At 53.9% G+C, this 21,849-nt stretch overlaps 6 protein-coding genes across 6 annotated transcripts; 1 reads left to right on the top strand and 5 right to left on the bottom strand.

Annotated features, from left to right (window-relative positions):
* Positions 1 to 48: 48 nt before the first annotated feature.
* Positions 49 to 1,586, bottom strand: CCM_08964 (acetylornithine aminotransferase; the record flags this gene model as incomplete). Its single annotated transcript, XM_006674099.1, has 3 exons — positions 49 to 1,317; positions 1,382 to 1,390; positions 1,461 to 1,586. The coding sequence occupies 3 exons, from the start codon at positions 1,584 to 1,586 to the stop codon at positions 49 to 51; spliced, it is 1,404 nt and encodes a 467-aa protein (XP_006674162.1).
* A 1,088-nt stretch (positions 1,587 to 2,674) lies between these two features.
* CCM_08963 (uncharacterized protein) lies at positions 2,675 to 4,549 on the bottom strand (the record flags this gene model as incomplete). Its single annotated transcript, XM_006674098.1, has 2 exons — positions 2,675 to 3,422; positions 3,489 to 4,549. 2 exons carry the CDS (start codon positions 4,547 to 4,549, stop codon positions 2,675 to 2,677), a joined length of 1,809 nt encoding a protein of 602 aa, XP_006674161.1.
* Positions 4,550 to 5,393: 844 nt separating this feature from the next.
* CCM_08962 (uncharacterized protein) lies at positions 5,394 to 6,467 on the bottom strand (the record flags this gene model as incomplete). Its single annotated transcript, XM_006674097.1, has 2 exons — positions 5,394 to 5,937; positions 6,040 to 6,467. The coding sequence occupies 2 exons, from the start codon at positions 6,465 to 6,467 to the stop codon at positions 5,394 to 5,396; spliced, it is 972 nt and encodes a 323-aa protein (XP_006674160.1).
* Positions 6,468 to 9,386: 2,919 nt separating this feature from the next.
* Positions 9,387 to 9,990, top strand: CCM_08961 (uncharacterized protein; the record flags this gene model as incomplete). The annotated part of the gene is made up of 2 exons (XM_006674096.1): positions 9,387 to 9,641; positions 9,883 to 9,990. The coding sequence occupies 2 exons, from the start codon at positions 9,387 to 9,389 to the stop codon at positions 9,988 to 9,990; spliced, it is 363 nt and encodes a 120-aa protein (XP_006674159.1).
* A 137-nt stretch (positions 9,991 to 10,127) lies between these two features.
* On the bottom strand, positions 10,128 to 12,506 carry CCM_08960 (uncharacterized protein; the record flags this gene model as incomplete). Its single annotated transcript, XM_006674095.1, has 2 exons — positions 10,128 to 12,238; positions 12,314 to 12,506. 2 exons carry the CDS (start codon positions 12,504 to 12,506, stop codon positions 10,128 to 10,130), a joined length of 2,304 nt encoding a protein of 767 aa, XP_006674158.1.
* Positions 12,507 to 17,513: 5,007 nt separating this feature from the next.
* Positions 17,514 to 18,693, bottom strand: CCM_08959 (uncharacterized protein; the record flags this gene model as incomplete). Its single annotated transcript, XM_006674094.1, has 2 exons — positions 17,514 to 17,748; positions 17,822 to 18,693. 2 exons carry the CDS (start codon positions 18,691 to 18,693, stop codon positions 17,514 to 17,516), a joined length of 1,107 nt encoding a protein of 368 aa, XP_006674157.1.
* Positions 18,694 to 21,849: the final 3,156 nt, after the last annotated feature.

The raw sequence follows: 21,849 nt of genomic DNA, 5'->3' as shown, positions 1-21,849 counted from the left end.
AATGCCAAAACGCCCATGTCTAATCTTCAACTTGGTCGGTTTGTTGGCCTACTTCCTCGTCGCAGCAATAGCCTCCTCTAGAATGCCCAGGCCAATGCCAATCTCCTCTTCAGAAATCTTCAAGCTGGGCACGAAGCGCAGGGTGTTTGTGCCGGCCGTAATCACCAGCAGACCCCTCTCCCTCGCGGCCTTGATGACGGGGGTCGGGTCCTCGGTCATTTGCAGGCCGAGAATGAGGCCCTTGCCGCGGATCTCCTTGACGAGGTCCGGGAAGCGCTCGCGAATCTTGGCGAGCCCTGCGCGGAAAATGTCCGACTTGGCGCGGACGTCGGCGTGCAGGGCGGGGTCGGACAGCTTGGTGACCATGTGGTGTGCGAGGCGGCAGGCGAGCGGGTTGCCGCCAAAGGTGGTGCCGTGGTCGCCGACGACAATCTTGTCGGCGACGGCGTCATTGACAATGACGGCGCCGATGGGGAAGCCGTTGCCGAGGGCCTTTGCGGTGGAGAGGATATCCGGGTGGGCTTCGCGCGGGAGGTGGCCATGGGCCCAGAGCTGGCCGGTGCGGCCGAGGCCGCACTGGATCTCGTCGTAGATGAGGACGGCGCCGACGGCGCGGGCGCGGCGGGCGAGGGCGACGAGAAACGCCTCGCTGGCCGTCTGCACGCCGCCCTCGCCCTGGATGGGCTCGACGAGCACGGCGCACGTCTGGTCCGTGACGAGGGCGTCAATGGCGGCCACGTCATTGTACGTGCCCTGGCGGAAGCCGGGGACCATGGGCGCAAACGGCAGCTGGTACTTTGGGTTGTGCGTGGCCGAGAGGGCGCCCATGGTGCGGCCATGAAAGGCGTTGGTGAAGGAGACGACGTGCGTCTTGGCGCCGGCCGGGTCGAGCACCTTGCCGACCTTGCGCGCAAACTTGATGGCGGCCTCGTTGGCCTCGGAGCCCGAGTTGCACACAAACACGCGCGCCGCGTCGTGCATCCCGCCCGACGCCCGGGTCCTGTCCACCAGCAGCTTGGACAGCGCGCCGGTCCAGGGGTTGTAGTACAGGTTGGAGGCGTGCACGAGCGTCGCGGCCTGCTCGGCGAGCAGCGCCGTGAACTCGGGGTCGCAGTGGCCGAGCGCCGTCACGGCGATGCCCGCCGTCAAGTCGAGGTACGCGCGGTCGTCGACGTCGTAGAGGTAGCTGCCCGCGCCGCGGACGAAGACGGGCGGCGGCCGCGCATACGTCGCCACCATGTACGGCGCGTGCTGCCCGACGAGCGTGGCGCTGCCCGAGTCGGCGGCGGGATCGGCGTGGGAGAGCTGCTGCTGCTGCTGCGCATCGTGTTAGCCATTTGGCGGAGATTGGGGGGGGGAAAAGGGGGGGGGTTAATCCAACGCGGCGGGCCTGTTAAGGGCGAAGGAGGCCACGACGCGAGCGAGATGCGAGGCCAGGAGGGGGGGGGGGAAACCCGTACGTTGGAGAGCGCGCTATCGCCGACACCGGCCGTGGCATAGGCGCGCGCGAAGACGGGCGCTACAGGGCGTTTCAGGGAGCGCAGCACGGCGGGCGCGTGCCTGGACAGAGCCAATCGAGACGCCATGGCTGTAATGAAAGGAATTTTCTTGGAAAATTCCAATGATGAGGGACTCGAAAAGGAGGATGGCAATGAAAAGTGACTCAAACAAGGTAGATAAATAGCTAGAAGGGGGGGGGGGATCCAGGTGGGCCGTCGGCACGGACATGGGTTATCGATTGGCGTACGCCCTGCGAGTCGAAAGTTATGGGCCGCGGATGAAAGCAATGGTCACTAAATACAACATAACGTTCGTATGTACGATAGTTTTGTGATTTCTTCTTTCTTGTTTGGTGGGCAGTGCAGTGTGCGACTTTGGTAACTAGATGACTTGGTTAAGTGGCCGCGGGGTGTTGCAGACGGCAGCCCACTTACACGGTATTTTCAGTCCATGTAGCTATAATATTGCTTGAGCTACTATTCAGGTTATATTGAACGAGTTATTCTTGCAAAAAAAAAAAAAACAGCCAGTTCGCTACAATCAAGCGAATCAAGCGAATCAAGCGAATCGGCCAAATCGGCCTGTCAATTCGCCCTTATTAGCGCAAAATATCTCATCTCCCACTATATCCAACCCCGATCTACCAGCTCTCTTCAGCGTCAGTGATTTAACCAAGTAGCGCTACGCGCGCTTCAGGTAGCTATACAGATATCCGAGGAAACGCAGGCAACACAGGAAATATAGGTGATTCGGGCAATAATATAGGAGAAGCGATCACAGCAAAAAGAAGAAGATGCCAGTGAAAGTAGCAGAATACACAACACTTGTCATAACGATAGATAGCAATAATAACAGTAAACAGTAATAGCGATAGCGAACAATAAGAGCAGTATGAGAGCAGTTATAAGACTAATAACAACAATAAGAGCAATAATAACAATAAGAGCAATAGCAACAGCAATAGCCATCTCTGCTGGCACACACGCCAACCACGCTGACTCAGCACGGATGCCTCCACACATCGTCAGCCCCTCTAGATAGCTTCCTGTTCTCTTTCTTCTTCTGGCATCATCACGAATACACCTGTTTCCCTTGCTTCTTGCTTGTGTGCCGACCGGTCGTGATACTTCCCTCCCTCTTTGACTCGCCACAAGCCAGATAGATGCTTTATCCATCAAGATCCTCGGTATATCTCAGAAGGGTGCATCTTCATCTCACTGCGGGGCGGAAACGATCGAGCAATATCCTGACTGCTGAATTCCACATTCGCCGGAGGGACCATGTACTGCTTCTCGCTCTCGCTGCGCAACTGCAGCATGAACCCAATCATTCGCCGTAGGAGGATCTCCATGTGACTCGCTTCCGTGACCAAGTAGGGTCCGAATTGGTGCATGATGAGAAATTCATCTGCATGTGGCATTTCCTTGGTCAGTAGGGGAACGGCAGGCGCTTGCGCAGCGGTGGGTGTGGGCGCGCCTGCCGCCGCCGCTGCCGCTGCCGCTGCTTTCTTTGCCTGCGAACGAGTTTGTGGGAATGAATCGCTAATCGAGGAAGATGGAGGCTTGCCACGCGGTTGCTGTTGTTGGCCTTGTCCTCCTTGTCCGCCTTGTCTGCCTTGTCCTCCTTGTCCTCCTTGTCCGCCTTGTCCTCCTTGTCCTCCTTGTCCGCCTTGTCCTCCTTGTCCGCCTTGTTGCTTCTGGCTTGCAAAGTACACATCGCCGGCCCACTCACCTAGCTCGACAGAGGCAGTGGAACCCGCCGCATGGTTCCGATGAGCTTGGGGGTCAAACGTCGCGGGGTTCTTTGGCGTTTCCGCCTTTCCCATAAACTCCCTCTGGCCCTGGATGTACTCTTCGTACTTGTCACCGTACTCGCCAATGATGAGGTAAATCTCGTGGCGGTCCTGCGACACCAAGAGGCGGCTATGAGAACACACAAAAGTCAGCAGTCAGTAAGTAGTACATGACACTCCAAGGGGGAACACTTACCGGGTCCTGCCCGACCTCGAAGGCTGCAGCCGGCCGTTGTTGCTGCCGCTGTGGTGCGCGATCCACGACGCCATCTCGGCCGTTTCCTGGCGCCGCGTCTTATCAAGATTGCTCTTGCGCACAAACGGCTTGGCCTCGCAGATGGCCAGTGGCGACTCGTCAAACGTGCGACCCGTTTTGTTGCACAGATACCCATCCACGAGCGCCTTCATGAGCTCAACGGGCTTGCCGCGGCTTCCAACCGTCGCAAGCGCTCTGAGCTTGAGAGCGAGGCGTGGCGGGATCCAGTTCATGTTTCCCAGGTACTGGGGAGCCTCACCCGTCGCTGCCTGTAGGAACAGCAACAGGGCCACGTTGGAATACATTTCGTCCACCGAGGCCGCGTTGGCAGGCACCTCCTGGCCCATTTCAAAGTGTGTGGCCGCCGGCGTGCCAAACGGTGCTTCTGCCGGCCGGCTCTTGCGGTCGGGAGTCTTAATCTGCATGTTTTGAAATGCCTTGGCCACATCGCTGGCTCGGGCGGGCTCGTAGACGTATCCACTCTTGACGATGCCCTTGGCGCCGTCGTCGTCGTCGTCATCGCCTCTGCCCTTTCGGGTGGTGCTAGAGCTCTCGCTGCTCGTGTGCTCGCAGACAAGCTCCTGCCAGAGATGCACCATTGCCCAGACGCCTGCCGCTGGGTCCGAAGTCAGGCCGTTGGCTGCGACCTTGAGCTGGTCGATATATTTGTGCCAGTAGCTGCTGAGATTGTTGCAAATGTTGCCTGCAAGCCTGGCATTTTCCTTCGAGACATAGCCCCGATATTGGTTGTCCTTGAGGTCTTTGTCGCGGAACCAATGATCCAACACATCGGCACCAGGAGCATGGGGCTGCCAAAAGGCTCGAAGGTAAAGAAACTCGGACGGGCGAATCTTGGAGCCTGAACGGTAGTTCGTATGGGCGACATGTAGGGGCGTCTTGCCGTTCTTGACGCCGCGGCTGATGTCAGGGTCATCTTGGACTTTCTGGAACCAAGCCGCGGCATCCTCAGGGATCTCGTTGGCGTCAGGGTTCTTAGACATTGCGTAGGAGTGAGCGGAATTCTTGAGAGGGTATTGTGTATGTGTGAAGAAGAAAAAACGTGCGGAATGGAGTAGATCTTGTTGGTATGTGAATAGAAAAGCAATGCCTGCCAGAATCATGGGCACAACGCTGGTCTATATACCCGAGTTCGCATGCCTGGCACCATGGCCAAGCACGACTGCACGACCGCCGTGTCAGCAGCAAATCTATGTTACGCGCCGCGTTGGGCTTTGTCCAGTGGGCGTACGCAAGGGAGCGCGAAAAGATGAGGGATAGATCAAGACATTGAAGTGGTGCGCGACCCAATATGGCCGCCATTCTAGGGGTCATGCAACCATCTCCATCGTGGAGACGACTCCACGGCTGCCGTGTCAGCAGCAAATCTATGTTAAGCGCCGCGTTGGGCTTTATCTAGAGGGCGTATGTAGCGGAGCTTGAAAAGATAACGGATAGATCTAGACATTAAAGTGGTGCGCGACCCAATATGGCCGCCATTCTAGGGGCCATGCAACCATCTCCATCGTGGAGACGACTCCACGGCTGCCGTGTCAGTAGCAAGTGTATATTAGGCGCCGAGGTTTGAGGCGACAAAGTGGTGAGCGACCCGCCGTCCAAGAGACCATAACTAGCTCCGACTCAGCCTCCAGGCTGAGGCCGATGGCACTAGCCGGACTCTAAGCGCCCGGCTCGCAAATGAGAAACGGGTAAGCCAACGTAACCGAAGTAAGGCTGAGACGCCAAGGATACAAAGTGGAGGTATATTAATGACTGATTGATTGGCTATGCAAAGCCATAGAAGAAAGGTATGAAACGCTGGCTAAAGCATGCACAGCCCGCGGGAAACTATGCGGATATTCGAGGTGTCAGGTGGGCTGGGTCATCCCAGAGAGCCTCCTCGTCAGAGTCGCCGACGGCATAGCGCGTCTCGCCCACTGGTTGGCTCGCAATCCACCGCAGCAATGTCCACGAGTCTGGGCTTGGCTCGGCCCCTGTCAGGTCGAGCGTGCGAGACTGGCGCAGGACGAGCCTGTTTTGCTTGCCGTCGAAATGGGCCTGCGTGAGCCGGGCCGTCTGGTTCCGCAGGAGCGTCGCGACCAGCGCCGGCTTGGTGTGGTGATTGGTGTAGTCGCCGTCGGCGAGCTGAAACTCAATCAGCGCGACGGCCGCCTCGGCCTCAGAGAGCAGGATCGCGTCGTCATCGTCGTCGTCGGCTAGCGTGCCCGAGTCGAGGACGAGGCAGGCCGCGTGCGGCATTGCCGACGGGACCGTGGCAAACATGACCCATTGCACATACGACTCGTAATAACGGCGGCGGTGCGACGGCGGCCGGCAGAAGTGTCGGCAAGGCACCCGCAGCCCAATCGCTTCTCGAATGGCGCCCGGCCAGCTACAAACGGGGTCTGTCAGTACCGGTGCCCTCGCCATCGCCCATCACCGGGCAGCGTAGAGGGGCCCGCCCACGACGTGGACAGGCCAGAGTCCGACATACCTGTAGTGGTCCCATAGATCTGGGACCAAGCGGCCTAATCGACGCAGGCAGTGGCGGAACCACTCGCTCATGGTCTCGGGAACTTGCAACAAGATGGCCGGATCAACGCGTAGCCGGTGTGCGTACCAAGACCACCGATCGTCCCATGTTTCGTACTCGAGAGCCTCGAGCGGCCAGTCGCAAGGCAAAAAAAAAGTATCAGAGACCGCAGACGGGGACCTTGGGCTCGCATCCACGCCGAGTTGGGCACCGAGCGCGATGGACAGGTCACCCAGCTTCTCCTTTTTGATGGTCGGGACTTGAATCTTGCGAAGCCTTTCCGCTATTTGCGTGAGCTTCTTGAGTTGGATCCGCTCAATGGCCGCGTACTGCAGCTTGTCGGCGTCGGTGACGTTGGCCGGCGACACGCCAGGGGCGGAGCACGGCATATTGTTGTCGGAAGGATAGCTTCGGTCGATAGATGGAGAATCTCCCGATCAAAGTAGTGTAACAGCGGCCCGCGGGGTGATCAAGGTAGTCAAGTCTGGAGCGTACAATTGTGTTTGTGTGATGGATTGGGGTGAGATCAAGTCCGGGTGACGAAAGACTTTTGTTTATTTCGCGGGTATTTTGTTATGATGACGAGTTGTCCTGGTAACTCCACTTTTGGCGGTGACATGGACCAAGGTTAAAACGTGGTTGGATCAAGGCCATAGCAGGATCCACGAATTTGCTCTACAAAGAACCCCCTAATCTGCCGCCAAATGGGAACGAGTAAAATCTTTCTTGCCGAAAATAACGAATATTTCCCTCTTCCCCAATCTGTCCCGCTACTAAAATCGTTATTCGTGAGTACGATACACAGGAACCCCAAACTACCTTGCCTGTGAAGCCTCCTCTTACCGCTCGTGTACGTGCCCTCTCCATGCGCCGTGGCAAATTCAAGGCAAAAAAAATTATATTATAACGTTATACTCACATTCCACTTAGATGCCAGAGACGTGATGGAAAGGTGCGGCTACCTGTCACGTTGCCCGTCACGAGAATCACCCGTGTTACCACACAACGTAGATTGCATCTTCGTGTTCCAATACGCCCCCGCGCGCGTGACTGATCAAATACCCGAAGCATGCACCCAACGTCACCTTGCAATCTGAATAGAAAGAGTCCGATTTCATTTCGCAGCCGTATACAAGAGCAATGATCTTCAAACACGGCCCGCCCCTGGGATTCCCAAGTCTGCCATGTGTAACTAAAATACATTCGGGCCTTGTACAGACCCTAAAATTGATGGGTATTCAATGCGGGAGTAAACTGTCATGTCTAGATCAGACTGTAGGCATCAGTGTGTATGCGCTCGTCGAGAAAACCACCGGCGCGTCTACCTGTAGCGAAGCATGTGAAGAACTCCCTGTGATGCCCCCCAGCTACCACCAAGTTACCCTAGAGGTGTGGCCACTCCACCGAGTCATTCCCAAGCATACTTGGAGTGGTATCCCATATCCTAAAGAATGCCATCGACACAGCTGCATTTTTTTTTTTTCAGAGTTCTGCGTGACAACAGCACCTTTTTTCGCAGAGCTCTACGTGACAACAGCAACCTCTGCTGGAAGTGGCTGCCGCTCTACCACGAGCCACACACAATCCCACGTTTCTGCCAACGCTGGTCGTCTTTGACTAACCCCAAGGCAGAAGCTCAGCCATGAAAAAAAAAAGAACACCCCAAGCAATAGAACAGAGTTCCAAAAGAGGAAAACAGCATAGCAGTGCATGTCAACCAGTCTCTCGTCGTGTGGAGCGTTGGTGATAAACCTACCGCAACAACAAGCCTTGCAAACAAGTATATGAGCGAACTCGGAAGGGGGAAAAACACATGGGTGCCTAAAAGAACTTGGTTAGTTTATCTTGTGTGTTATATGCAAGTCTGAGTACTTGCTTGAAGAAAACATACCCCAAAGAACATGCGAGTGTTTCCATGTATCCTAGGCACTCGGTAACATCTCACAACCTTCAGACACAGCTAGATGCCATGCGCTTCCGCCTACACGAGCAATCTCACGCACTCTTTTGCCCAGCAGCTCATGCATACAGGCCCATCTCGCTCCAAAGCTCGCCTGGTATCAGTGGGTGCCTGGGACAAGTTCGCGCACACCATTTTCCACTTACATGGTCCGTCGCGTCCCCAGTATAAGCATAGAATAACACGTTGCCACGAACGGTTACGTCTACTTTTTTTTTTTTTTCCTTAGCAATGTTAGATTTTCAGCCTTCTTCTTGTCGTGTTTATTTCGCAAAAAAACGTACCTGTTCCGGCGCAAAAAAAGAAAATACACCGAATCATAAGCGTACGGTCCGCTCAGGAAGCCTGCTTGCGTGCTGAACTGATTAGATGTGTAGAAACTCGGTAGATGACCCCAATGGACTATATCAGCCAGCCGAGGTTGCCGAAAGTTTCAATAGTGCCAAGCCAACATCGAAGTCCGCCAGAACTATGCCAATCGCAAACTAGACTATAGGATAGGATCAAGAACTAGTGAACTGGCCGCGCAAGCTCGCCTATTTCACACCCGCCGGAAATGTCACATCGAACCATGTTAATTAGCTTTCAATTCTGCCTCTACCATTTACAAAACGGTCATCTCTTTACACGCCCTCACCCTTTGCTTCCTAATCAATACAATTCCATATACACAGCCTCTACCTAGTTCGGCCAAGCCTCCCAAATAGAGTTTCGTTTATCCAAATGACAGCCGCCACCTTTTTCCGAGCTGCTCCCCTTTGTCTATTCCGTTAAACAAACCCTCTTTTTTTCTTTTTTTTTCAGCAGGACAAGGCCATCTCTTCAGTTGTGGACAAATGGTGGTGGCTCAGCCAGAAGAGAAAAGAACGGGGCATGTCTCACACCAGCCAGCCCCAAGCCCAAACAACACTGTGCGATCCCGTTCTTACCAGTCCAAACCGAGCAGAGAACCGCGTTGTCTTTGCATTGTTTGAAACAAGCGCCGTTGAACTCAAGTGACAGGTCTCTTTTTTTTCTCGTCCTCGCTACTGATTCGGCGATTCCGAAGAGAAACTGTCAACTGTGGACAACCCATCCAATGACAGATCGGCGCATAAGACCAGTTGACCCGTCAAGGAGGGGAAAAAAAAGCAAATAATGCCAAAAAGAAGAAAATAATTGGTCAGTGTCAGATGCGACCAAGGCATTGGCCACAACAGATGAGGGGGAGTCCATCGCCCGTCCGGCGCAGAATGCCACATTGCCGAACGACAAGCCGATGCACGATGTCCGCTTCCGCGCCTTGGCTTGTTGAATGCGAGGAAACGATGCTATTCAAAAGCCGTTATCCGCTCTCCTGGATCAAACAATGTCGCCTATCAGGCCGCGACGATGCCCACATCTCGCGATTAACAACAGACACCCCCCTCCACCTCGGTCCTTTGCGCCCCTCCCAACGCGTGGAGAGGAACTGGGCAACAAGCTCGGTACCCCGCAATCTTCGCGCGCGCGCCGTACTGCCGGGTTTCGGACTCATCCCGTCGCAACATCCTCCAGTTTCAGATTGACGTTACCAAGGCCCCAAGACATCAGAACATCGCGCAACGCCAAGTCTGATCCACGTGTACGCACGCCCCGAGTACATCACCAGAGAGATTTGACTTGCCAAGTATTACTTACCAATACGCTTCGCCCAAAATGCACGTCACGTCTAAATCGAAGGGGCATCCCATATGCTCGCTTGGCGGCGTGGCTTGGATGTCTCGGGCTTAGCCAGCCCGGCGTTTGCCAAACGGGCACCCTTTGGCCGGCCAACTATCCCAAATGTGTCATTGATCGACCTTGTGTATAGAGATACAAGGTAGATTGCCAAGATCCATGATATCTCGCCGCAGAGCGTCGGTGTAGGATTTCTTACTACCTACCCAGACGTCCCTCGTGCACAACGCAAGTCATCAACAGAATTCTTGTAGGAGAGGGGTCTTTCTTCTCGTCGGCACCAAGCCATTGTGTTAAAACGCCATGACCCCAACCGAGTTCATGTCTCTTGTGATATGCGGCGGGGCGGGTGCGATAAGTACTTTGTGTCCTCGTCCGGATATCGCCGATATCAGTGCTGCTTCGTCAATACCTCCAGGTTCCCAGTCCAGAAGAAATGTGGCGCGCCGAGTGGAGCAGGCAAAGCAACATGTTTCCTTTTACGGAGTAGATCCTCATACTGTGCGCGTCCTGTGGCGCGGTCCTTCTTCAGAGCGTCGAGAACATCTCGCATTCCAGTCAAGTCCTGCAGCGCTGGGGGAGCTAGCTCGCCAGGCGGCATGAGGGCTGCGTGCCACGCTGTGTGAAAAATGTATGACCGCTCGGGAACGCCTGCAAGAACTTGGGCTGGGGAAACCGGCCCGACGCCGTCGCACAAGCTGGGATGGTTTAGCACCAGCCGATGATACTCGTTGATGATAGGGTTGCTATGTGGCTGCATCGGGCCAGTCCACACTTGCAACTTGAAGCTGCATCCATTCCACTCATCCCAGTGTGTAGTGACCTCCCCATTGTCTCGGGCCGTCTTATCCAGTTCTCTGTCTTGCCCTGCACTAACATCTGTAGCGTTGGCGCCGTCAGTCCCTAGGCGGCGCTCAGCGCGAGACTTCGCGTCTGGCCGAGAACGCGTAGAGTGATGACTCTCATCCTCAAAGAAACTGAAACCTTTCTCCCCGCTGTTCATGAGCTGTTCAGCATCCAGGTCCTCGGTTGCAGTGGTGTCATCGCCTAGAGTATCGGCCTCGAACTCCAGTCGAAGGTGCCTCAAGCCACGCAGCACACCTGGCTCGCGCCAAGATGATGACCCGCTGGTGTCAGTCGCATCTGAAATGCCTCGCTCCTGAATGGACAGAAGTTGGAGAAAGTTCAGTAGGCGCTCGACCAATGGTCCAGATGATCGCCGCGGCACACACGTCAAAGCCAGTGAGTCAAGACGGGGATTCATGTCGGGGACAAATCGCTGTGGATAGGCCTTGTCGATTCGAGAGAGAACAGATGTCTCGGCCAGATACAACCTGGCCAGAGAGGACAACCCATCGGCAGTTAGCGTTGGAATATTGGTGACGAGCGAGTGGTGTATTCGCAACGACCGTAGATTAGACGAGTACACTGGTCGGAAGACATGGGGTGATCCTACGATGCCGTGCAGTGATGTATAACTGGGCCAAAAATCTAGAGCCGGGCTTCGAGGCGGCACCAAAGGCATTGAATCGCATGCAAAGTGCTCGAGTTGTCCGTTGGATGTCCGCAATAATCTCTCGACGCCGCTAGCCGAGATTTGATTATACGAAATATCCAAATGTGTGACGCCTCTAGAGTTACGGTACGTGTCTTCAACGTCATAGTTTGCGGACTGATTCGAGAGGATGCGAGCTGCTTCATTGGCGGAATCTGAGCGCAAGGTGCCGCGTCCATCAGAGCGGAGAACTTGGCGTTGACCGTGCAAGAGGTATGGCTGCGCATCGTATGTGGGAGCGTCCAAGAAATATCGCTCCGGGCTGCTAAAGCTACCACTGAAGCGGGACTCCTCAATGAACTCGAACGGGCCGTAGGAAGCTGTGCCATGATTGGAAGCGAACAGCTTGCCCTCGACTTGAAATCGAGCAGGGGACCGTAGAGACGACGAGGGGAAGCATCGCTCGACCAACGTTGGCACAACAGAATTGGTGAGCCTATTTTTGCCCAGGTGTAGGCTCCAAAGCCGCAAGCGATACTGTTCAACCAGGCCGATCAAGGTGGCGTCGTCCAGTTCCCGCCCAGCAAGCTTCAAGATTCGCAGATCAGGAAAAAGCAATGGTTGGAGTAGCGGTGCTAAGGAACCCGGCAGATTGGATACATCAAGATAGACCAGTTTTTGTAGCGAGGATGAAGCAAAGAATGTACTAGGAAGCTGTGTAGAGCAATGCGAGATGCTGAGAAGCAAGGGAGAGGAATACGTCCCGGTGAGGCCAACGAGAGAGTTTGGGTCAATCTCGGTGTGATAGTCAAGCAAGAGAACATTTACTCGAGGTAGTAGCTTCATAGCCATGTGAAGGCTGCGCAGAAAGCGGGCGTTTTGGTCCGTGGCAAACTGGTAACACTCTTTCGCGAAATGGCGAAGGTCGAGGATACGGGCCAGGCCGCGGGTGGAGGGGCGGACTTTTCCGAGTTTAACAAAGGTGAAATCGAACCACCATACGAGATCTGCAAAACGATATTAGAATGAGGGTCATGGAGGAGGCAATCTGCTGCGCATAAGACCGTGGCATGATCACTAACCGTCCTCTGGCTGTAATCCACGTCGGCGAACGGTGAGCAAAACGTCTACCCACAGCCGAGGTGCAAAGACGTTCCAGAAATGGCGATTTACCAGACAGAGGGCATGATAATCGGCAGTCTGGGTGTATGGGGCGGCGATTTCTAGCCAGTCAGCGCGAGTGGTGGCTTCCTGGTACGATGGAAGCGATGCCATTCTGCTATGCGGCAGGGTTCATAGAGTGACGTGCGATCCGTGGCTCGAAAGAGGCAAGATAATGCAGCGGACTGATGCTAGAGTGGGGTTCGCTCCAGTCGGAGATCGTTCGAGTACTCAGAGCCTGGGTGTTGATGCGGTACTAATGGAGCATAGTCCGACGTTTCTCTTGGAGGTGCGCGGCGCCGGCCAGCCGAGCAATCGTCTCGTCCGAGAACGGCAAAGGTCGAAATCAGGGTACCAAGCAAAATAGACCGTCAGTGGGCAAAAGAGACAAGGAAAGCAAGACTAGACGACGGTTCGAGGATGCAAAAGAAACGTCGCGTGCAGTGTTCCGTGGAGGTGCACTAGGCTGGTGGCTGGCCGCAGAGGTCAAAGCAAAAAGCTCATTCGTGGCGGCAGCGCTCCTTGATTGGATAATGAGCGAAGGCGGGTGGTGGGCGTGGGAGCGGCCAGCGGGTTAATCTGAGAACCGAATTTCAGATCGGCTGGCCAGGCTGATGTAACCGTACCTGTCAGAAAAGTGCCCCGGCGAGTCGAGGTATCACTGTATCACGGTGGGCTGTGGGCGGAAATTAACGATGCACAGCGGAGAGAGAAATCGTGACTTCGGAGGAAAGGGAACGCGGGCTGATGGCAATCTTGCGCGGATAGGCCAGCGTACGATGATGATGGCGGTGATGGACACGGATGATGGCAAGAGAGAGCAAACGATGGACCGATGGGGAGACGTTGGCGGACAGCCCATTCAGCTGTCCCCCGAGAGGAACATGCCAATTGGTGGTAAACAGCTGCTGCCAGCAAGTACCTGCCACGCGCGCCACAGAAAACGGGGGGCGCAGCCTCACAGGATACTGGATCACCACCCCGCAAGCCGCCTTCCAACCGCCTGGAGCCGCCACAGGTCTGGCACGGACTCGGCCTCGGCCAACGCCACGGGCCATCTTTCCGTCCGCAGGGCCCACAGCCAGCCTGTGGCGCGCCGGCTTGGACGCGAATATATATTTTTTTTTGCAGCCACTGAAAGCCCAATTCCTCTCACGTTTTTGGTCGCGCGCAATTTCGATCTATCAAGTTGACGCCCCCCCCCCTCTCTGCCCCCGCCTGGCTTCCAAAGTTTCCGGCTACATATGCAATGTAAAACTCTGTTTATACAAATAGCCCAGTGGCTGACATCAGAACGGGTTGCGACGGCGGCCCTGGTTTATTTTTATTTTTTATCTTTCTCATCATATCCACAATCGAGAAAAGAGACGCCTTGCAGGGTACAGTGCGTGCGTTTTTGTGGTTGGTCCAGTTTCGAATATGACCTGTCGAGAGGATGCAGAGAGTCATGGAAGAAGAGATGGAAGCGAACAATTTCGGCATGCGCGAGATATAGTACTGTACATGCAAAAAGAATGGATCCGCTGTAAATTAAAAACGGGAAAATCATGCGGAGACCAAACTGACTGTTCATCAACTTGTGATACGACGCCGACGCCTTGCCCACGCTCTGCAAGGTACACACCGGACGAGGGCAACCTCTCCGTTCGGGATGATGCGCAGCTGACTCCTCCCACCTGCAGCATCTGAAAATGACCATGCATGTCTCTCCTGTCCATCTACAGGGATGCCCCAGCTTCCCACTCTGGCCTTTTTCCGCCCCCTGTCCAGCAACAAGAGGAGACCCCAGTACGGAACAAAGGTTGGCTCCGGGCGGCTGCATGAGCGGATCGGAAATGGTCAGAGAGAAAAGAAAAAAAGGCAACACTTGAAATCACTTCCTTTTTGAGATGCGTCTTCTATTCTAGTGCTAAGAGCCAAAATAGTTTATCCGTACGCCGCTGGTGGGCTGCAAATGCCTCGCGCGTTATTCGATTCAATCCAGTACAATTCCACAGCCAACATTTTTAGGTAATTCATTGTCAATTTTGCGGTGGAAAACAACACTGCCCGTCCTTGGCGCACCGTAGTCCCAGCTGTGCTATGCCCATGCAGTTGGTGGCTGTTGGTGCCAGTTTACATGTGAAGCCTGGTTTTCTTACACGTCCCTTTTCTGCCTTGCTTCCCGAGTCATGGCCAGTTGTTTCCTCGCTCAGACAGCACGCAACTATTGATTTCTCTAAACGTTACATAAAACGTTACATGAAGTTTTATATAATAGCAAGGCTGGCTATTTGTAAATTTAGAAATGCTTGGTTTTTTTGTGATTTGTTACAAAGACCAATACCAACACCCACGTTATCGGAGCCGGGATCACCAGAACTCGCCCATTCTTCGAGTCAGTTGACTGCAGTAAAATTATATCATGCGCAAACAATTCGCCTGTTTGGTGATCTTCTCTCAATACTATCTGTTCATGCGCTGACCCCGTCCACATTCGAATTTCCAGCCGTCTGGCTTGTCTGCCCTCCCCCCCCCCTGGTTGCATTTCTCGAGTGGCTGTGTAACCAGTCATGTCTCGCACCTTGGCTCTTGGCTGCGGTCGTGTGACAACATGGAATAATCTAGGCCGTCACACAAGATATTGATGAGAAAACAAAGTTCGTGTAGAGCCGCAACCACACGTTACAGTCATCTCCTTCTATTTCTATACGCGGTCGCTTATCGTGCTTGCACGCCTTTGTCTGGAGTGGGGTGTGTGTGTGCGCCGCCGCTCTTGCATCTCATCAAAAAGAAGTGACCATCATTTTGATAATCCCCCGATCGCTGGTACAGGTGACTCGATGAGCATCGGGAGATTTGGACGACTCCATCGACTCGACGAGCCTTTGAGTGGTGCGAAATTACATGCGAAACAGCGGCAGAGGGTTTTCTCACGCTCGACAACCCGGCAGTGACAACAAAAAAGACGGAATGGGAAAGCAAAACAGATTGGCCACCGATGGATCGCCCGGCTATCCGTGGTTGCTCCATGATCCAAACATGGTGAATGCGAGAGAAGTCCATACCGCTGCCTTGGTGACCAGCCTTCCCCAGCCGTTCACCAGGCGGGGGTGACTAGCACACAAGAGGGTAGCAGACGCCTCAGTGTAATTTCATCCAGTGTTCGTTTTGTATTGGCGCCGAATGAGAGACCAAAGAAAAAGGAAAATACTGCTTGTTTCCCGTCCGAGTAGGTTGCTTGGCTTCCTTGGGTTGCTTGGGCACAACTGTACAATACACCACCATGTTCAAAAGACAAGACAACACGGCACGCCGTCCTCGAAGAAAAAAGCAAAAAAACGGTTCACCAGAAATCGGGCATGCACATGGGGAACAGAAGAGGAAGAAGAGCGACCTGTCTGTTCTGGCTTGTCTAAGTCAAAAAGCACACACCAGTGAGTTGAGTGACGCCTTTCTTTTCTTGTCTCACCTGCAACGATATATTACCGAGTCCACACCCCTTCTGTAAGTGAAAGAGCACTAGGGAGGGGGGCGTGTGAGCGGGATCTGAGACAAATCACCTTTCTGGGGCCGAACTTTCTCGCCTTTTTCCAAAATCCCATCCATCTTTTCCTGATCCCCACCCCGTCCAGCTGTTCCACGCCACTGGGCACTAAATCCTGTCAGTGGCCTGTTTTGGTTTCCCGATGTTTTCCAGGCCCCCTGCACCAGTCAATCGATCTATTTTCTTTGGGTTGCGTACGAAGCCAAGGCTGACGTCCTGGTGGGCTGTCCTCGATGGTGGTTGGCGCGGCTCGTCGACTTATCCCTCGAGTCCCTTGATCATGGTTGGTGTGCTGGGTCAGGGTGCCATTTCGTTGCTTCTTTCTCTGCTTTTCATAATGTCTGGTTCCAGTGTGGTTCATACTAGGTAGTCATGATTTGCGCCAGCAGAAAAGTCGCCGAGAAGCAATCCATCCCATCCGTGCTCGCCAAGTTCAACGGCCCACTCACACGCCCAACATGCAAGATGGGATAATTAGGCAGACTTGGCTAGCAGTGACACAGAAAAGAGACAGAGTGAGGTATAGTTACGGAAAGGAAGAAGAGGCAGGCTCAGTGACACACAAGAGACAGAGTAATGTACAGTCAAGTAAAGGAAGAGGCACAAAGAGACCAAGTGTTTTCAAATCGGAACCAGCGTTTTCATTTGTTTGCAGGTTGCGCTCATTGTAAGCTACATTACAATTATGTACTAAAATACAGGCTACCAGCTTTCTTTCCACCGGAGCCAAGTAGAGCGGACGAGCTAAAGCCCAAAGTTGCCATGATCCATTTGATGCCCAGTTTTTGCGTTTGCTGCATCACCTTTTCCGTAGTGCTCAAACACGCTGATTGCATCTCCTCGTCGTTAAAAAAAGAACAAATAACGTGATGTACCATTACCCAGCTTTCAGCCCGGACTGGAACCCAGAGGCGAAGCTTTCATGCGATAGACCTAGTTCCAATAGTTCCCATTCCTCCTCCAGAGTACTGCTCCAGAGTCGCCATCCAAAGTTTTGTGTTCGAGGGATTAGAAGAAAGAAAATGGCTTGCCAGCGGGACCCCGATCTTGCCAGGCCGCCCAAGAAGAAAAAAAAAATCCCAAATCACTCCCACCAAAGCTGGATATCAATTGCCGTGACCCGTGTAAAAGTGTCGACAAGAAAAGGACTGGACAAAAAACAGACACCGGATTGCGCCGCCAAGATTAAAACAAGTGTGCAGTATGTTTGCAGTTATACATGAGAACCATGCCATGTGTGACGGGCGTGGGATGTCTAATACCATCCCCTTTGCTTCCGACAAGACATTGCTCTCTTGATGGGCCATCGCTGATATAGTTGCGGAGGCCCCGGGTTGAGTGCCCCAAGTAACCATCCATAATAAACGGATGGGGGACTCGAGGGGGGGGGCGCGTTGACGTGCGAGCTGCCACGCGAGCGTCTGCATGTCTCAGGCTCAGGCCACTTTTGACAGCTAGACAGAGAGAAGCCTTTGACCCCGCTCCCCTGCCGCTGAGAAATGCTGGCAAACTTGTTGCAAGCATTCCCTTGCTCATCTAAGGTCTCGCACGACGCTCCAACCGGACGGAGACGGCCGGGAAGAGAGTGGTTGCTCTCAGTAATCGTCGTGCTTCTCCGCCATCATCTTGGCCTTGGGCGGGGCTCTGCGCTTTCGGCTGCGCTCTTCCTGCTCGATAATGGCAACGGCCGCCGGGATGAATTCCACACCGCGGTTGCGGCTGTTGGGGCGCGCGTGCAGCTTGCGGTGGTTGTTGAGGTTGTCTTGTCTGTTGAACTGGTCCTTTCCGCAAAACTCGCACGAGAAACGGTTGGGTCCCTCGCCGTGAAAACTATAGAAACCCGCCTGTTAGCGTCAAAAGTCGCGCGATATCATTTTTTTTTGCGCAGGACCAAAAAACGTACGTCTGCTTGTGTCTCTTTAGGTGCTCGTTGCGGCGAAACGCCTTGTTGCACCCGGGGTAGTCGCACTTGCACATGGCTCTGCGGACCACGTCGACACCGTTACCGTCCTTTTCCGCCATCTTTCTTGAGGCACGAATCTGTGCACACTGCAGCTCCGACGTCTTGCGCTGAATCTCGTGCACCATCATCTTGCGGTGAGCACGGAGCCGGCTGGGGGAAGGAGGAGCACCCTGTAGGTAGAAGCGGCCAATGGGCGACTGTGAGTGGCGCTCAAGGTCGAGGGACTCGAGGCTGTGAGAGGGGAGGGTCCTTTGATGAGGGAACAGAGCAATGGGGCTGTCGTTGGCACACGACCAGGATGAGGAGCTGTCGCCAATGTCCGAGCCCGAGAGGCTGTGTGTGGGCGTCATCATGAACGAGCCGGGGCCCATGGCCGCCTGAGGCGAGATAGTGTACATGTTGAAGGAGTTGGAAGGAGTCAAGGAGCCCATGGACTGGTGTGAAGGCATGTTCATGCCGGGCATGAATTCATAGTCTGTGTGCAGGTGCTCAATCTTGCGGACGGGCGTCGAAGGCAAGACATCGGCATATCCCATGTGGTCAGGCTCGGGCTTGCCACAGCCAAACATGAACTTGGGCATGGTGGCGGTAGAAGGCGGCGTCAGCTCTCCGGCCTGGTGGACGGCAGCAAAGGAAGCATCAAAGTCCAGAGTCAGCTCATGGGGCGTAGATCGTCGAGAAGTAGGCGTATAAGGCTCGCAGGCGGACGAGGCCGAGGAAAAGCTGGTGCCGGTGGACGGGCAGGTCAGGGCCTGCGAGTAGATGCTAAAGTTGTCGTCCATGTCGAATCGGAAGTCCGACTCGAACTGCATTGTGGTGGCCATTGAGCAAGGAAAAAAAATGTTGTTGTAAGAAAAAGAAGGTAAGAGTTGGACGGAGGGAGGGGGAAAGGAATGTGTAATGGATTAGAGAAGAACAAGAGGGTTGGAAGGGTTCCCAATATCCAGGTCAGAGGCCCGTAGTAATATAAAGGAAGGTGAAGGCAGGCAGGTTGAGTAAGAGAGAGATGGACCTGGACAAGAATGCAGTTTTTGATTCGAGAGAGGACGGACGCCCCTGAAGATATAACATCCAGGTGGAATGAGCTGTGGAGGAGAGCTGCAGGCCGGACTGAGACACGAGAGGAGCCAGATCGGCCCCGCGAGAATCGTGAGTTGTCTGCTGAGTTTCCGGCAGGATACGGAACTTGTGAGGAAGTGGAGGGGAGTGAAGTGAGTCCAAGGCAGAGAGGGTGCCTATAAGTTGGTCGAGGGGGGTGTGTGAGAAGGGGTGTATGGGAGGTTTGTAAGATGGGGGAGGGGTGGTGTAGCCTAGAGAGAAAGTGGACATGACTGGGCGTGTGTCTCTGGGCAATGGCCGAGACGAGGAAGCTAAGAAAGATACGTGTTGGAAAGAGGCCGAGAGACAAGAGAACCCAAGTGGTCGTGGTGGATTTCATTTTTCATTTTTCATTTTTATTTTATTTTATTACTTCCCTGTCTGGTCAGGTCCCAAGCCAGAGTGGAATGGAACTAGACGATGCAGCCAAGCGGCGGGAGGGAAGGCGGAGCGGTTTATGATGGGACCAGGTTCGCTCGATCAGCCGATCCTACAGGTTTGGCTCTACGAGGGCGACAAGAGGCGCGTCCAAGGGCTTGTCGTCCCACCGAGACTATCGACGGTCACTGATGGAGTTTTCTTGTGGTCTTGTATAAGGCGATTTTCCCACCACAGAGAGCGAGAAAAGCTTCGCCCTCTTTATTGTCTCTGGCGTCTGCCCTTTTCGAACATGAACGGGTTCGCCTGAGCGGACAGGTTCAAGGGAGGGGGAAACAAAAACCAAGCTATTTGCACAGCGGGCCTTTGTATTGTTCAATTATTGCCGTAGCCGTGGCGACGACATGATGGAGAGAGGGGGATCAGGTTGGAAGAGGTTCGGTGAAAGCACGAGAGAAGTAACGCGGACGTTTCTTCGTTGGTTGCGTATGGTGGGCTGGTTACATGCGGACGAGGTCTAAGAGGAACGATAACTAGTTAGTTAGATTAGTTATCAGGTTGTGGACGGAATGGTTCGCTGGCATTATTTCCTTTTTCTTCTCCGCAGAAGCCAACCTGAAGCACAAGTTTCCCAAAACTGGTCAAAAAAGAAAAATCGACAGACCAGAAAAAGCTCCGATATCCCATCCATCCATTCTCCTTCCTCATTCCATTGTTCTCTATGACAGGAGGCCCTTTTTTTGGGGGGACCATGTGGGCGCATGCCTACTACTTCCTGGATCAGTACCAGTACGTGGTGAACAAGATGCAACACGCAAAATCGGTTCCTGGAATAGGCACAACCCAACTTGGCTCTTTTCTTTTCCCCATTACTTTTCGGGGTACGGATACCAGATTGGTTAGTTGGTTCAACCTGTCAGTTCACAATGCGGTCTTTGTTCTTCCCGAGGTTAAGTGGTTCCGGCACGGCCAAAAAAAGCAACAGCATCTTCGCATTCTCGTAGACAAAAGATCAATTGGCAACGATCCACAATCACCGCCATGGTGCGAGCGCATCAAGTCATTGGTTTTTCGGTGGCTGCTGCCGTGTGTGTGTGGTTGACAGGATTGCAACTAGTTTGCGTATTGGTGACGGGTCATGTTCAAACTGGGTTACCACCTACAGTAAACCGATAATGCACCGCAACGGCCCGAAACATGTCAGGGATCAGGAATCGGTACGATTCTTTGATTCATTTTGCAACTACCTATACCCTGGATTTCTGTTATAGCTGCCTCCCATCAACGACCGCTGGGGGGGGGGCTTCTATTGCCTACAACAGGGCCTCACGCAATACCACTCAATAGCTAGCAACCAGCCCTCTTTGGTCGACCCATAGTTCAGGATTTCTCTCCGCATACGAGAAGCTATCCGTAGTAGTAGTAGTAGTAACTAGAAAACGAGCTGCCCTGTGGCGTTTTCCCTCCCTCCAATAAAGCGTGCCGCGGGGGTGTCCCCTGGCAATGGAGCAACGGGAGCTCCGTTGGTTGCTGGCCACAGCCCAGGAAAACCCGCCCAAGCCCACTGCAACGTATTGCTAGAATCGGTCTCTTTTTTTCCCTTTCCTTTCTGGCAGCAGAGGAGAATGGGAAAGATATCTGGTCCCCGCCCGTAACCGTCGCTCCCGTTCCCGCGACGCTCCGCGCGCGCCGCCCGTCCGTCCTCCCGCGAGAGGTGGTCTGTTCCATGAACCGCGGGCGCGTGGGGTGGCCCATGGAGAGCGTGACAATTATTTATTTTTTTGCTGGGTCGTCTTTATAAGAGAGGAAGAAAAAAAATACACATCACTTGTAAGGAATGAGAAGAGAGGAATTGCTTTGTAAATGCAGCCCAGCCCTGGACAGCTGACCTGATGTAGCTGTAGTTATTGTATTGAACTGAGAGGGTCGGATCCGGACCCATGGGCAGCTTTTCGCCTTGTCAGCCACTCAGCTCCCCTCACATCATCTGCCTAGGTAGGTTAATCTGTACCTGTTCTCGTCATCTTCACTAGCTCTCCCTATCGTCCATGTACATCTTCATCTGCATCTTCATCGCCAGTCCATGTTCCTCACTTCTCTTCACCATTTTATCCCTCACTTTTTATTTCACCACTGCCCATCTTCCACCTTGCTCATCATCAGCTACCGTCCATACGAGGGTCTCAGAATAAAGTTTCCGGGACCCTGGTCCCTGCCGCTGCTCTCACACGCAGAAGCTGACGCGCCATCGCATCTTTCCCTATTCCCTGCCACATATTAACTTAGTTCGGACTCGGCGAACATAACACGCAAGCCTCATCCCCAGCTATGGACCGCCTTGCCAAGATGAGATGTTCACAATAGCGTCCAGGAAAAAAAATGCTTTGCTTGCCTGCTATAGCCCGCCCAGTTGTATCTAGATCTCTCAGCGTGTTTTTCTGCAGGTACCCACGACACTCCGTAACATCAGGCCATATTGTTTTTTTCTGTTT

This window comes from Cordyceps militaris, assembly GCF_000225605.1.
Source record: "Cordyceps militaris CM01 unplaced genomic scaffold CCM_S00007, whole genome shotgun sequence".
In the NCBI taxonomy this organism is placed as follows: Eukaryota; Fungi; Ascomycota; class Sordariomycetes; order Hypocreales; family Cordycipitaceae; genus Cordyceps; species Cordyceps militaris.
Note: the sequence above shows the minus strand (reverse complement) of the source record. Positions and strands in the feature narration are given on the sequence as shown.